General features: G+C 34.3%; 1 protein-coding gene and 1 pseudogene across 1 annotated transcript; one reads left to right on the forward strand and one right to left on the reverse strand.

Moving 5' to 3' along the window:
* Window positions 1-2143: 2143 nt before the first annotated feature.
* LOC133174482 (uncharacterized) lies at window positions 2144-3757 on the reverse strand. Its single transcript, XM_061309604.1, has one exon. It carries the CDS (start codon window positions 3755-3757, stop codon window positions 2144-2146), a length of 1614 nt encoding a protein of 537 aa, XP_061165588.1.
* Window positions 3758-10069: 6312 nt separating this feature from the next.
* LOC133174483 (uncharacterized) lies at window positions 10070-12886 on the forward strand (annotated as a pseudogene).
* The last annotated feature ends 378 nt before the right edge of the window (window positions 12887-13264 follow it).

Below are 13264 nucleotides of genomic sequence, written 5' to 3' on the forward strand. Positions count from 1 at the left end.
CTCTGTAAATGACCAATGACAAGGTAAGTATATTTACAAGTTCCATTTTTATTGACAAAGCAGCTGTCTATGATGTCAAAAAGCCTGGACTTCAATTTATCGTGGGGAATCGTTGTATAAAGTGATGAAATGACGCACGTTTTGATGCTATTGATTTTAGTAAAATTTTGTGATTTCAAATTTTCCAAAAAAAAATTTGTATACTAAAATTAGATCCTAATCTTAAACAATTCCTTATTTATGCTAGAATATTGAGAAAAATGTTTTTAAAAAGTGCGCCAAATGATGGTATTTGTGACTTTAGAGAGTTAACTCTTGTTTACTTAGAACATCAACACAACGTTTTTTGAAAATTGGCTTTGACAGTAAGACAATACTAAGTTTATATATATATATATATATATATATATATATATATATATATATATATATATATATATATATATATATATATATATATATATATATATATATATATATATATATATATATATTATACATATCGTCAGCAAAACAAACAGTAACTTTAAATCTCAGACCTGAAAGTTGTAACGATTCGTTGAATATGTTGTAACCGGTTCGATCCAAAGTGAAAGTAGAGTTATCTAAAGTTTGGGGCCTTTAAATCTTTGTAATCTAATATGCTTTAGAATGTAATGTTTCAAAACACAAGGGTATTCTTTTTTTTAATGAACAGGTCAGGCAAATTCTTTCTCTACATGATTAATCACCTTCGTCAAGCAACATCTGAACATCGAAAATAAAGAAAGATAACTCAAACTTTTTCGAACGACAAAATTTAATTAAACTTTTTGTTGGCAAAATCTTAATATTTATTCTTTTATTGCCGTTGGTTTTAGATATATGATATAAACAACATCACACCACTGTTTTGATCCCGTCCCTGGTATCAGCCCTCGAATGGTGTCGGCCCGCGCCCTTCTGCTGATACCAGGGCCGAGATCAAAACAGCAGTGTGATATTCTATATATACCACCCAGAGACGACAAAATTGTGTTTACATAAAGCTTTTGCATGTTTCCATTCATTTCTAAGACCTCAAATCAATTTTAAAATATAGATTTTAAGAAATCGTTATCTCTAAAGTTCACGTCGTATAGCTTACTATGACGTCATATTGTATAGCTAAGTACAATATCTGGGTGTAGCCTTAACATACCTGCGTAGTAGTTCATTTGTTATATAAAATGAATTCTGTATTACTTAAAAGTTTAAGACCAAAAATTCATTCCCACATTTTTGGTATTTAACATAGTTTTCCCTTTGTCCCAATGAGTTCGAAATAACAAAGTCTTACTGCACTTGACTGTATAGATGTTCCAGATGTAGAAGTTCAAAAGAAAAATCATTTGCTGTAAGAAAAACATTATAAAAACACTTTGACAGAAAAGGTACTACATATTAAGAAATTTAAAAAAAAAAGCATATACAGATTAGGCTTATTACTCCTGTATGAAAAAAAAAATAGCATAATACATTGATAAACTTCAGTAACATTGCATAATGTGTATTTAAGAAATCCAATCATATCATATACCCAGCAAAGTAAAAAGTTTTGACCATTCTGGAGAAAACGGTGGTTAACATTTATTGTACACTGAATAGACATCAAAATTGATTCTGTAGCACTTACCATCCTTATACATACCATCTTTATAATTATAATATTCCATTGGTAGGTTAAAGGTTCAAAGCACTTCAGTATTGTTTTAGTAAGCAACCTTACTTGATTCGTAAAACTTCATAGGTTTTCATTTCATCCTGAGTTTGTTATGTTGCAGGAAAAAAAAACAATGTCCTCGGAATTGTAAGTTTGAATGATCAATGTTTTTATAATGTGCAAATGCTCATATTTTTAAGCATCTGGAGAATTAATCATGCTGAAGATGTTGCATCCTTTTTACATTTTCATGAATGGGTGTGAAGAATACATGTTTTCCAATGGGGGGGGGGGGGGGGGGGCTTGCAGGTAATTTTTCAGTGAAGAACTCTCTGTCAGCTGAGTCCACAAGGCGATTTTTTCGATTATTCAGAAGCTAGGGATTTAAAAAAAAAAATTCCTATTGAAGTTAGCTATGTTAAATTTCCATTGTCCAGTTGTCAAACATCATCATAAACTTCATCACTTCAGATATTTGATGGTATGAATTTTACCAGTTTTTTCATCTCCAATAACAAGATTGTGATCGGTATCAATGCTCAGTCCACCATCACATGGATGTTTAATATAACGAACAAAGTTACCATCATAATCAATGATATGGACAACTCTGTTTATGTTTTCACATATCAGTATTTGAGATTTGACATCAGTAGCAATGTGGAATGGTCTAAATTCTGTGTTCTTTGATTGGCTTGAGAAGTTGCCTTGATACTTGAATCGTAATCTGCCAGAAGAATCCACAACAACAACTGCCTTCCCAGCAGAGTCAGCAACACAGATATCTTTATTACCATTTTCTGCTAGCAGAAGTACAAACCCAACATTTGTGGAAAACAGAGGTTGTTCCTTACTGTCATATTGGATCTTTTGATTCTCTTTTATACCTGAGTACCTCACCACGCAACTTTGTGTCTCATCCATAGAACGCATGCTTACAAGTAGATGTCCATTTACTGTATAACATAGACCAACAGGACACCAGTCAGGCTTGCTAAATAATAATACCTGCACCTTGTTTTTAGTATAAATGTATATATCATTGGGAGATCTTTTGGCCAAAGAAAACACTGGTTCTTGTAGCATATTAATAGTCATTGCCCACACATTATCATTTGTATGAATTGTTTTTATAATGGACCCGGTTCTGTCCATTTGCGTGATTGTGTTGTCATCTCCACTGGTCAAGATTTTATCTCTACCCACACACTGCACTCCCCAAAGCAGCTGGTTAAGTCCATAAGGGCTTTGTATGGTGCTTATTATCGCAGGTTCATCCATCATTTTCAGCCCTCCAGGCTTTTTCTTCACTCCAATGGTAAGAAAACCCAGCATGTCAGTAATTTGATCTTGTTTAATAATACCAGGGAGTAGCTCTGGACAGGATAATCTGGGTAATTCTGGGCCATTTCGGAAATCCTCATTCCTTGATTGATAGTTTATTATGGCTATGGCATCATTGGCCTTGAGGATATCTTTATTCTCTTGAATGATTTGACTGAGTTGTTTTTCAGCTTTTTCTGCGAGAGTCTGGCTTCCTTTGTTTTTAGCTGTAACTTCTTTTTTCAGTCTAATTACTTCATCAGTGAGTTGAAGTCCCGCTTCACGTACAGCTCTGCAAATCTCATCCTCCTGTTCTTTTATGGCAGACAGAACTTTGTAAAACTCTGTAGCAGTTGTGGTTGGGTTGATGTTCCTGTATTTTGGAACAATGGTATTTTCCAGTTCTTTTATGTCGGCTATAATTTGTTGTTTGTGTCTTTGAAGAATTTCATTGATATCAGTAAATTCATGTTTTTTGTGTGAACCCATCATACACAGAATACATATTGGAATTTTACAGTCTTTGCAATATGTCTCGCATCGGTTTTTCTTGTGTGCGCGACAGGTTGGAAGAGCAGCAGCCTGTTGTTTTCTTGACGCGTATTCGACAACTTCATGTTTCCTCGATTTATCAGCCATGTGTTTTTGTATGCATGAGAGGCAGAGGTCCACATGACAAAGATTGCAGTGGTGTTCTACAGGGTTGGAACACATCTGACAGCGAATGATGTCCTGTCCTTGGGCCGAACCCATATCTAATGAAAACTGTAAGAAAAGTAGAACATATACATGTATAGCTGGATTGAAAGAAAAAAAACAAACTACAGTAAAAATTTGTTTAATACGAACACGGATATAAATAGCGAATGTACGGATATAGCAAAGATTTTTTGCAATCCCCGGCAAAATTCTTAACAATTCCATGTATAATATTATGGATATAACTAACTCAGATATAATGAATTTATGGTTATAGCAAATTAATTTTGTCTCCCTTAGAAGGTAAAAAATAACGAAAATATACAACTTTTATAGGAAATTTTCCAAGAACTCATTTATTTTTATTATTGAACTGACATTGATTGTGTAAGAATAAATATTTAGAACATTATTCATTCAAAAAATGTTGAACTCCAGGTAAATTTTGTATTCCATACTTCCCTAAATACATTTGATAGTTATACTTGGAGGAAAAAAAAATTATATCGCGAAGTCGCTATGAATACTTTAATGCATTCGTTATAAGGATATATAAGAATTTATGAGGATAAAAGAAGACTAGATAGCAAAACTACTTATCTGTTTCCGTCTGTCGTCGTGCGACGTGCATCGTGCGTAAACAGTTAAACATTTTCAGCTTTTTTGTCGAACCAGTGAATCGATTTCAACCAATTTTAGCATATAGCATCTATGGGTGAAGGGGAGTAAAAATTGTAAAATTCATAGCCCCTGCCCCCTTGGGCCACTTTTAAATTCATGGCCCAAGGGTCAGGGGTTCTGGTGCTAGGGTGGGGCTCTAGCGAATATATAGTGAAAATGCATTCTGTCCCTGGGTATTAAGGAAACAAACTAAATGCATAGTCATGATGTCGAAGAGTGTCTCTTCCAAAATTGTGAATTTCATGGCCCCTGGATCAAGGGTTCTGGTGTTAGGGCGTGGCTCTAATGATTGTATAGTGAAAATGCATTGGTTCTTTGAAACTCTTCTCCTCTGCATTTGGGTATAAAGGAAACAAGCTAAATGCACAGTTATGATGAGGAAGGATGACACTTCCAAAATTTTTGAATTTTGAAATTCATAGCCCCTTGGTCAGGGGTTCTGGTGTTAGTGCGGTGGCTCTAAGGTTATATAGTGAAAATGCATTAATAATTTGAAAATCCTTTTCTCTGCAATTTGGAATTAAGAAAAAAAAGTGAATGCATAGATATGATAAGGAAGGGTGTCTCTTCCAAAATTGTGAAAGATGTGGCCCCATGATCGGGGGGGGGGGGGGGGGGGCTTTTTGATACATACCTAAAAAATAAAAATTAATGCTTTGAAAATCTTCTCCTTTAATTCTTGGTATTATTCATAAGCAAACAAAATAAATGCATAATCATAATGAGCAAGGGTGCCTTTTCCAAACATTTCATGGGCCCTTGGTCAGGGGATTTTGTATTGTGAGGGGATCTATTGAGTATATAGCAAAAATGCATTAAATACTTAGAAAATCTACTCACCTGCTCTTGATTTTTAAGCAAACAGACTAAATACAATAATATAAATGTAAATGTATAAATATGAATGTAAGTAAATGTGCCTTTTCTCCGCTCTTAGGTATCTAGGAGGCAAACAGAGTACAAAATAAGTGACACAACTAAGAGTTACTCCCCTTTGCTTAATTGTGTTAAATGAAGAAACCCTAATATTAAATTTAATTAATTGGTTATTTGATTACATGAGAATACAAAATACAGTGATAAATATGTATAAGCAAAATAGATAAATGTTTGGTTAAAACTAGCAAAGGATGCTCAATGTCGGATTCTGGCTTGGAAAGCAATATAAAAGATTGACATAAAGATTAGTTATGTAGCAAAGGGCCAGTGGTATTTATTATGTGTATACTGAAGTGTCCTGTTTGACAATTGATAAGCTATTGATTTTAATTTATGGAGATCAGAGGTTAGCTGGCAAGAGTCTGCATAAAGTTGCTTTATGCTTTAATTTTGAAGTGAACAAGTGATAGAGGATATGTTGTAGTTACTGAAAAGAAACAAACAGCCGTGTTATACAGCTAAGTGGCGAGTGCTGGTAACAAGCATTACCAATTTTTTTTTTTTTTTTTTTTTTTTTTTTTTTTTTTTTTTTTTTTTTTTGCATAGCCAAGAGGCAAGTGTTGGTACCAAGAGTTACAAAGTGGCAAACAGCTAAGTTGTTTGTTTAGCCAAGAGGCATCAACTCAAGTTAATTACAGTCATTAGAGATTTCTCTATGTGTACTTAATTGTAGCACTAGGCAAGTGAGAAAAACATTACCTGTATCTATTGAATACCTTACACACTAGACAAGTGTCCATTGTATTTGTATATTTTGCATTCATTATCTTCCCTGCAAGAATTGGGAAAACCATGTATGATCCAAAAGAGATCAATTGGGTCTCGCACGTTGCAATAAGCAAGGTTATTTTTACTAGATTTTTGAAATTCCTGTGCAAGATAGCTTCAACTATTAGTTAATTTTGTTTTATACTTCTGTGGATCATTTGCAGTGTTGTATTATAACCATAATATTACGGTGCAAAATGCTCTTGCAATATATAAGTCATGATATAATACTGAAAATAATGGAAAATAATAAACCCCAAATTTGTGTCCAAGCCCCTTTAAATCTTAAGAATTAGTGGAGTCTAATGTTGTCAATGAGTACCCAGTTAACCTGTTGACTGTTCAACAAGGCAAGTATCGATCAGGTGGTAAAATGATACCCATTTACTACTATATGATGTATTTTGTGACAATATAGTAGAATGTTCTTATTGACACACTTTTTAAGAAATCTTTATTCTTGCGGTCTTTAATCCACTACAAGACCAGAAAAATGATGCCACAGTCTTATTCTCATACAGATTATTTAAATCTAAAGGTAGGTCGCGGGTTTACTGCATGAAAACATATCATGAAAATTTGATGTAATGTTCCTTAGAATTTGCGGCATATTATCTGAAATTTTTATTAAATTTGCCTGAGTGGTTTTAATGCTATATTATTGTAAAAACGGTATAGTTTTCGGTACTAATTTTAGGCTTTACTATAGAAATATAAAGGAAAATAGCGTTTTTAAAACAATTTTACCGAAAGAGTTTCTTTAGAAAAGGTCTGATAACTTTTTAAAGACGTAGACGAATTACTCAGAAATTTCAAAATATCAAGATGTGGTAAAATTAAAACTATTAAGGTAAAAAATCAATATGTTTTCTTGCTAGGTGTTTTTTTTTTTCTTCCCTAAATAATTTTAAAGTTTGCTTTTATATTGCCAAAATGTTGAGTTTATGGCATTATTTATGACTTAAACGTCATATATTTAAAGTAATCGCGTTACCATATACTTACTTACTTACTTATGCCTGCTACCCCTTCTGGGGCAAAAGGATTGGTATACAATCCTCCCCGAATAACCTATTGTGTCATTAAACATAATAAAAACTGAGTGATATGCTCTTCTACTAATTTAATAATCTGTATGACAGATGTGCAAATAGGCTCCTGATGATGGCGGATTTGCAGCTAATTAATAAACTATCAAAATCATAAAACCTCGTATATATCACACCGCCGAAACACTAGATTAGTGTCGAGTCAAGTGATTTGAGGTACGTGGCTGATGGTAGCCACTTTCTTTGAAACCGCTGACAAGATTCCTCCAGGCCCCTTATGCTGAGCAATGTTTTCTACTTCTTTCCAGTTCTTGTCCATTCTTTTGACGTCTGCCTCCAAATCTCTCTGCCAGATTTCTTTGGCCTACCTCTCCTACGTTTTCCTTGGGGGTTCCTGGATAGGGCTAGCCTTGTGATGATATTGTGGGGCTTGCGTAGAGTATGCCCTATCCACCTCCAGCTTCTCTGCATTATTTCTTCTATAGGGACTTGGTTTGTTCTTTGTCACAAATTGATGTTACTTATTTTGTCGGGCCATCTAATCTGGAGGATGCGTCTCAGACAAGAGTTGACGAATGTCTGGATCCTATCGGTTGTGGTAATGGTCATCCTCCATGTCTCAGAACCATAGAGGAGCACAGCCTTAACATTGCTGTTAAAAACCTAACTTTGGTGTGTGTTGTAATTCCCTTGGTCTTCCAGATGTTTCCAAGTTGCAGGAATGCTACTCTGGTCTTTCCTATTCTTGCCTTTATGTCCACATCCGTTCCTCCTTGTTGATCCACTATACTGCCAAGGTAGGTGAAATGTTCTACTTCCTCTATTTCCTTTCCTTTTATGTTTAATGAAGCATGTGATGGTGTGTTTGCTCTAAGGATCTTTGTCTTTGCAATATTGATGTCGAGTCCAAAATGTTGTGTTTATAGCGTTATTTATGACTAAAACATCATATATTGAACGTAATCGCGTTTACATAAAAGTATCTTTATATTTGGGATATACAAGATCTAAAAGGTGACATAGATGCACACTGTTATTTTATTCAGCATTTCACTTATTACAGAAACGTGTCAGGAAGAACAGCTACTTATCTACTCTAGTATTGTGACATTCATATTCTGTTAAAAAAGTCAGAATGAACGGTATATTGATATAAACATTCTTCGTGCATTAGAATTAAATGCAGCGACAAAACTGCGATTGATATTATATTAATTCAAGTAATGTTAGGATGTTCAAGTTCATTACTAAGATTTCAAGTATATGAAATCAGTGTAAGTAATTAAATGTGTCAGTTTCAATGTTTTATTTTATAATTATTTCTATTGTGTGTGTTTACGTTTGTGATGTTCATGTGTGAATGTCCACGTGTGAGTATTTATGTTTACTTGTTGTGACGTACTTGACCATTTTCTGTTTGACCAGTTCTATTTCTATTAATAACTTTTTACTACCTTTCCCGCGACTAAATGTTTTCCATGCACACTCGGCCCTAAACCCTTTACGGGGATAGACGTTATATTATATTAGAGCTGATTAACAGTGGTGCTTGGTAAATATATTTATCTTATATTCATATTTCTTATTATCTTTGTAATTAAAAGTAAAGTCATCCAGTATTTGTAAATGTTTATTAATTATTATGACTTCTTATATTATATTACAATAATTAAAAGTCTTGGTCAAACCTTACTGCTGACTTATGTCTTACTGAAGAACCTGGAATCTACTGACATGGTCTACAAATGGCGCCCACGTTATTGAATTAAAACCAATCACCCAGGATTTGATCCATTGGAGAAGTTCGAAGAAAATTCCGGGGAGCGGATAGGAGCTAGAAGGTACAGTTCGACAGAGCTAGAAAGTCGTTGCCCTCTGTGTTTTCTAATCCAGTATTATTAGTGAATTATAGGCCTATACTATACATATACTATATGTGTATTGAAGTGATGGATCTAAATCAGTGTGAGTGTCTACAGTTCTGTGTTTTGTTTAAAGCTGGTCGTTATTGAAAAGTTGTTCGTAACAGTACAAATTCACAGGCGGATCCCGATAGGCGATCTGATACTTCCGGAACCGTGACGTCAAAATGGAGATTTTCAGCATCGTGATTTGTGAACTGGTCTGCGGAGGAAAGGTACTGTAAATAATTGTGCATACAAATGGCCATTTCTTTCTGTTATTCTTTGTACTTGTTTGTCATATTTGTGTGTGCAAGTTACTGTCTTCGTCTAATGTGTTGTCTCAATGTCTGTATTTATTACTGAGGTGCAAAAAGGGAATTCCCAAGGTCTATTTTTTGTTTCTATTTATAGTACACAAGTTTTGCTGTATTAGTATATATATTTTTTTTCTTTTTCTGGTTGATGATTGTTTTGCAAATTATTCTTGTATTTATTTTTTTTCATAGTAAGTTCAATATTTATACCTTTATTTATTTCTAAGTAGCTGAAATTTCTATTGGTGTTTGTAAATTTAGGTAGCAGCAAGCCGAGTTCACTTTCTACCCAGCATGCAGATATTTACCTAATTAAACTAGTATTTCTTTCAGTCCATTGAACAGAAGACAGACCTACGGAGCAGAGAGTTATTGTGTGTATGTCTGTATGTATTGTGAGTGTGTTTGTGGTTTTGAATTTTAAGATTTGATGATTTATACAGGACTGTTTAAACTGGGAATCATAAGTTGAAATAAACCATCTTTAAAGTTTTAAACAATAAGCATATTACCAGTTAACTTACTCAAAATTTATTTAAGAGTTATTACATCAGTTAGCAGTTGCTGTGGTTGTATGTACAAAGTTGTAATGATCTACTGAGGTGCTCAGTTCAACAGTTGTTGGTTTGCTGTTGTGAATAGTTATTTTATATTGGTCTGAAGTATACAGTTGGTGTAATTATTTTGTGTGAAGTGTAATTGTTCATAGAAATGGCTGAAAAAGATAAACAAGAGGTTACAGATGTATCCTCATCAGAGGAAAACAAACTTGATTTTGCTGGTGTTGCACAACCTGCAACCAGTACCCCCAAAACCACAACAGATGGTATAAACCCTGTTAAAACAGAGGTATATGTACCTGATCACAATGTTCCTTTACATCTTGGACAAACACACAATCACTTTGCAAAGTTAGCTTGTAATTTTGTGATACTAGTACTAGTGGTAGTAAAATACAAAATACCTTTTATGATAAGGATGGGAATAGTATCAACCAGGTATATGAATTTAATACAAACATCCCAAGAATTCCAACAATTCTCGGGTGACGACCCTCTTCAAAAGGGTAATGTTTCATACAAAGAGTGGAGATTTGATTGATTGATTGATTGTATATTGTTTTACGTCCCATTCGAGAATTTTTCACTCATATAGAGACGTCACCATATGCCGGTGAAGGGCTTCAAATTTTGACCTTTACTCGGCACTCAGGGCCATTGAGCAGTTAGTGATCTTTATCGTGCCAACGCCTGCCGTGACACGGGGCCTCGGTTTTTAAGGTCTCATCCGAAGGACCCATGGAGATTTGAAGTGCAGTGTCTAATGCTTGACCCTAATGTAAAATCAAATATTCATATAGAAAGTATTAGACGGTCATTAAGGGGTACAGTAAAAACAATGTTGATTCCGTTAGGTGAGAAAGACAATGTTAAGAAAATTTTAGAAAAACTTGACATTTGGTTTGGTGAAATTTCCAAGAATGGCATGATTATGCAAGAATTTTTCAATTTAACTACCAGGTGAGTGTGCATTTGGATGTAGACTTGAAACAATGCTACAGAATGCCTTAAATAATGGTTATCTTGATCGTGCATCTAAGAATGACTTATTACGGCATACGTTTTGGACTTTATTGAGTTCAGAGAAGCTTAAGTCTCAAACAAGACATAAATATGATGACATCAAGAATTATGACAAGTTGTTGTTAGAAATAAGAAGGGTAGAAAAAGAAATTTTGATAACTTCTAGCATTTCAGAGAAAAAGCCAGTTCATCAACATGGTATGTCAGTATCTAAAGACTAATAGGAGAAAGTAATGGAGAAGATGAGGAACATGGAGACGAAATTGGAAGGTAAGATAAATGACAAGTTCAACCAGATACTATAAAAATTGGATGGTAGAACAGGTAATGTAGCAGGTAGACCTACTGAAAATAGAGGTAGAGGTAGTTACTACAGATACCGTGGAGTTTGGGTAGGCACCTCTAATCACTACAGAGGTAATTCAAATGACAGAAGGATTAATGCTGGTCGATGTCAAGGACAGAGACGTGATCAAGGAAAAAGAACAGGTAATTAATTATAATTGACCCAAACGAATAGAGGTCTCTGATGAAGGCCGACCAGGGACCATTGATTTCAAGTGAAGGCCAGCAGTTAAAATGCAAAATGATTGGTGAGTCAAATGAGACTATTGTTTTTATGCATGATAATTCTTTTACAGGTCTTGTTGACAGTGGATCAATGGTAACAATATTATCATTCGCAGCAATGTTAAGGCTTCCCGAAGCCTTCAATGCGTTCAAAACAAAACACTGCATTGCAAGGTCGGTTTTGAATTTAACTGTAAGTTATGTACTTAAGTATTGCCAACTTATATATAAAAAGTTCTCTCGGTTATGTATAAACATAATTATTAAGATGTCACATGACTTCGTTGATCACGTGACGGTCATTTATAATTTTTTGAAGTGTTTCACATAAATCGCTTCGGCGCAGCTGATTAACACAATTGGGAAATGTTATACTATAACTCGGGTACAAAATATCTCACACTAAATTCAACTTACCGACAAATTTGAGGGTATTTTCCGCACAATTTCGTCATCTGTTTTAAAACAAAGCCATCATAAATTTTTCCCAATCAAGACTCAGTTAAAGGGAAAACTCCTCTTCCAGATTTCCATGCAAGATCTCAAATAAATCCTCATTAATCACCTGCGCCAGGCTCTTTTATACACATATTATAAATTGTACCTCTTACCACGGGTATAAAACAGGGTAATTGTCAAACGTACATATTTCGTATATATTTTGAACACGCTTAATGTTAAACAAGAGTAATACAGCAAAGCATTTTAAAATATTTGGACATATAATATTTAAAAAATACGATTAAAACAAGTTTATTTTACAATAAATTTCTGACATTTCATACACAGATTGAAAATAATGTGTAAAGTTTATGACACTCTCCCCTTCATAACAGCTCAAGTTTGCAGTGACTTGACGTCATTTTCAATTATGACGTCATACATTTGTAGTTCAGAGAAGTGAAGGCACAGAGTACACTGTAATATTCTATGGGAAGCCTTAACATACTTTCGTTATCAGGTTACTATTCCATGAAAAATCAACCAGAGTTAAGGGATTTGTCAAACTTAGGTTTAGAAGTGTCTGTCGCAGATGATTCTCTATTAAAATGCAAGGGGATATATAGAGTGTACTGTAAAAATTCCATTTATTGGTGTAGAGTTATTTGTCCCTGTTTTAATTGTACCAGACACTGATTTAAATAGAACATATCCTGTTATCATTGGAACTAATGTGTTGAGAATTTGTAGAGATTTGTTGGATGAAGATTCCGACGAAATGAAAACAGTTCTAAAAGAATGGAAACTAGCATTAAAGAGTATAAAGAGTATGTGTTACCATGTCAAATCAGTGTGTAAGAAACCCATTATGGTACAACCTAATGAGTCTACAGTTATAAAGGGTCGTGTTAAAGGACTTATCGCATACTTTTAAATCTTTCAAATTATATCAATTTTAACTTCTTTGTATCAATAATAATTAAATCGGCTTATTTTGGTGCCGATTATTAGCGAATATTTAGCAATATAGTAGCTTTAATTATACCCCTGCGCTCGCTCGATCTCCAGTTAATTAGGTAGGGGTGTCGCGTGGTACCGTGATGTCATAGGAGCCCTTTCGATCAGCTGATTCTATACAGTAAGAGATCGATACTGTCAAAATGTATTGCAATGGACAACGAATATGCCGATATTGATGATATTCCTGGTAATGTTAACATTCAACCCTATATGTTTGAGCCACCTTCTCGTCCGAATGTTCAGGAAAGCAGTGAGGAAAGCGATTATGGAGATGAGCATGATCATGGAGATC

The sequence above is a fragment of the Saccostrea echinata genome, unplaced genomic scaffold (genome assembly GCF_033153115.1).
Source record: "Saccostrea echinata isolate AGI-Se365-2 ecotype Australia unplaced genomic scaffold, CSIRO_AGI_Sech_v1 ptg000058l, whole genome shotgun sequence".
Lineage (NCBI taxonomy): Eukaryota > Metazoa > Mollusca > Bivalvia > Ostreida > Ostreidae > Saccostrea > Saccostrea echinata.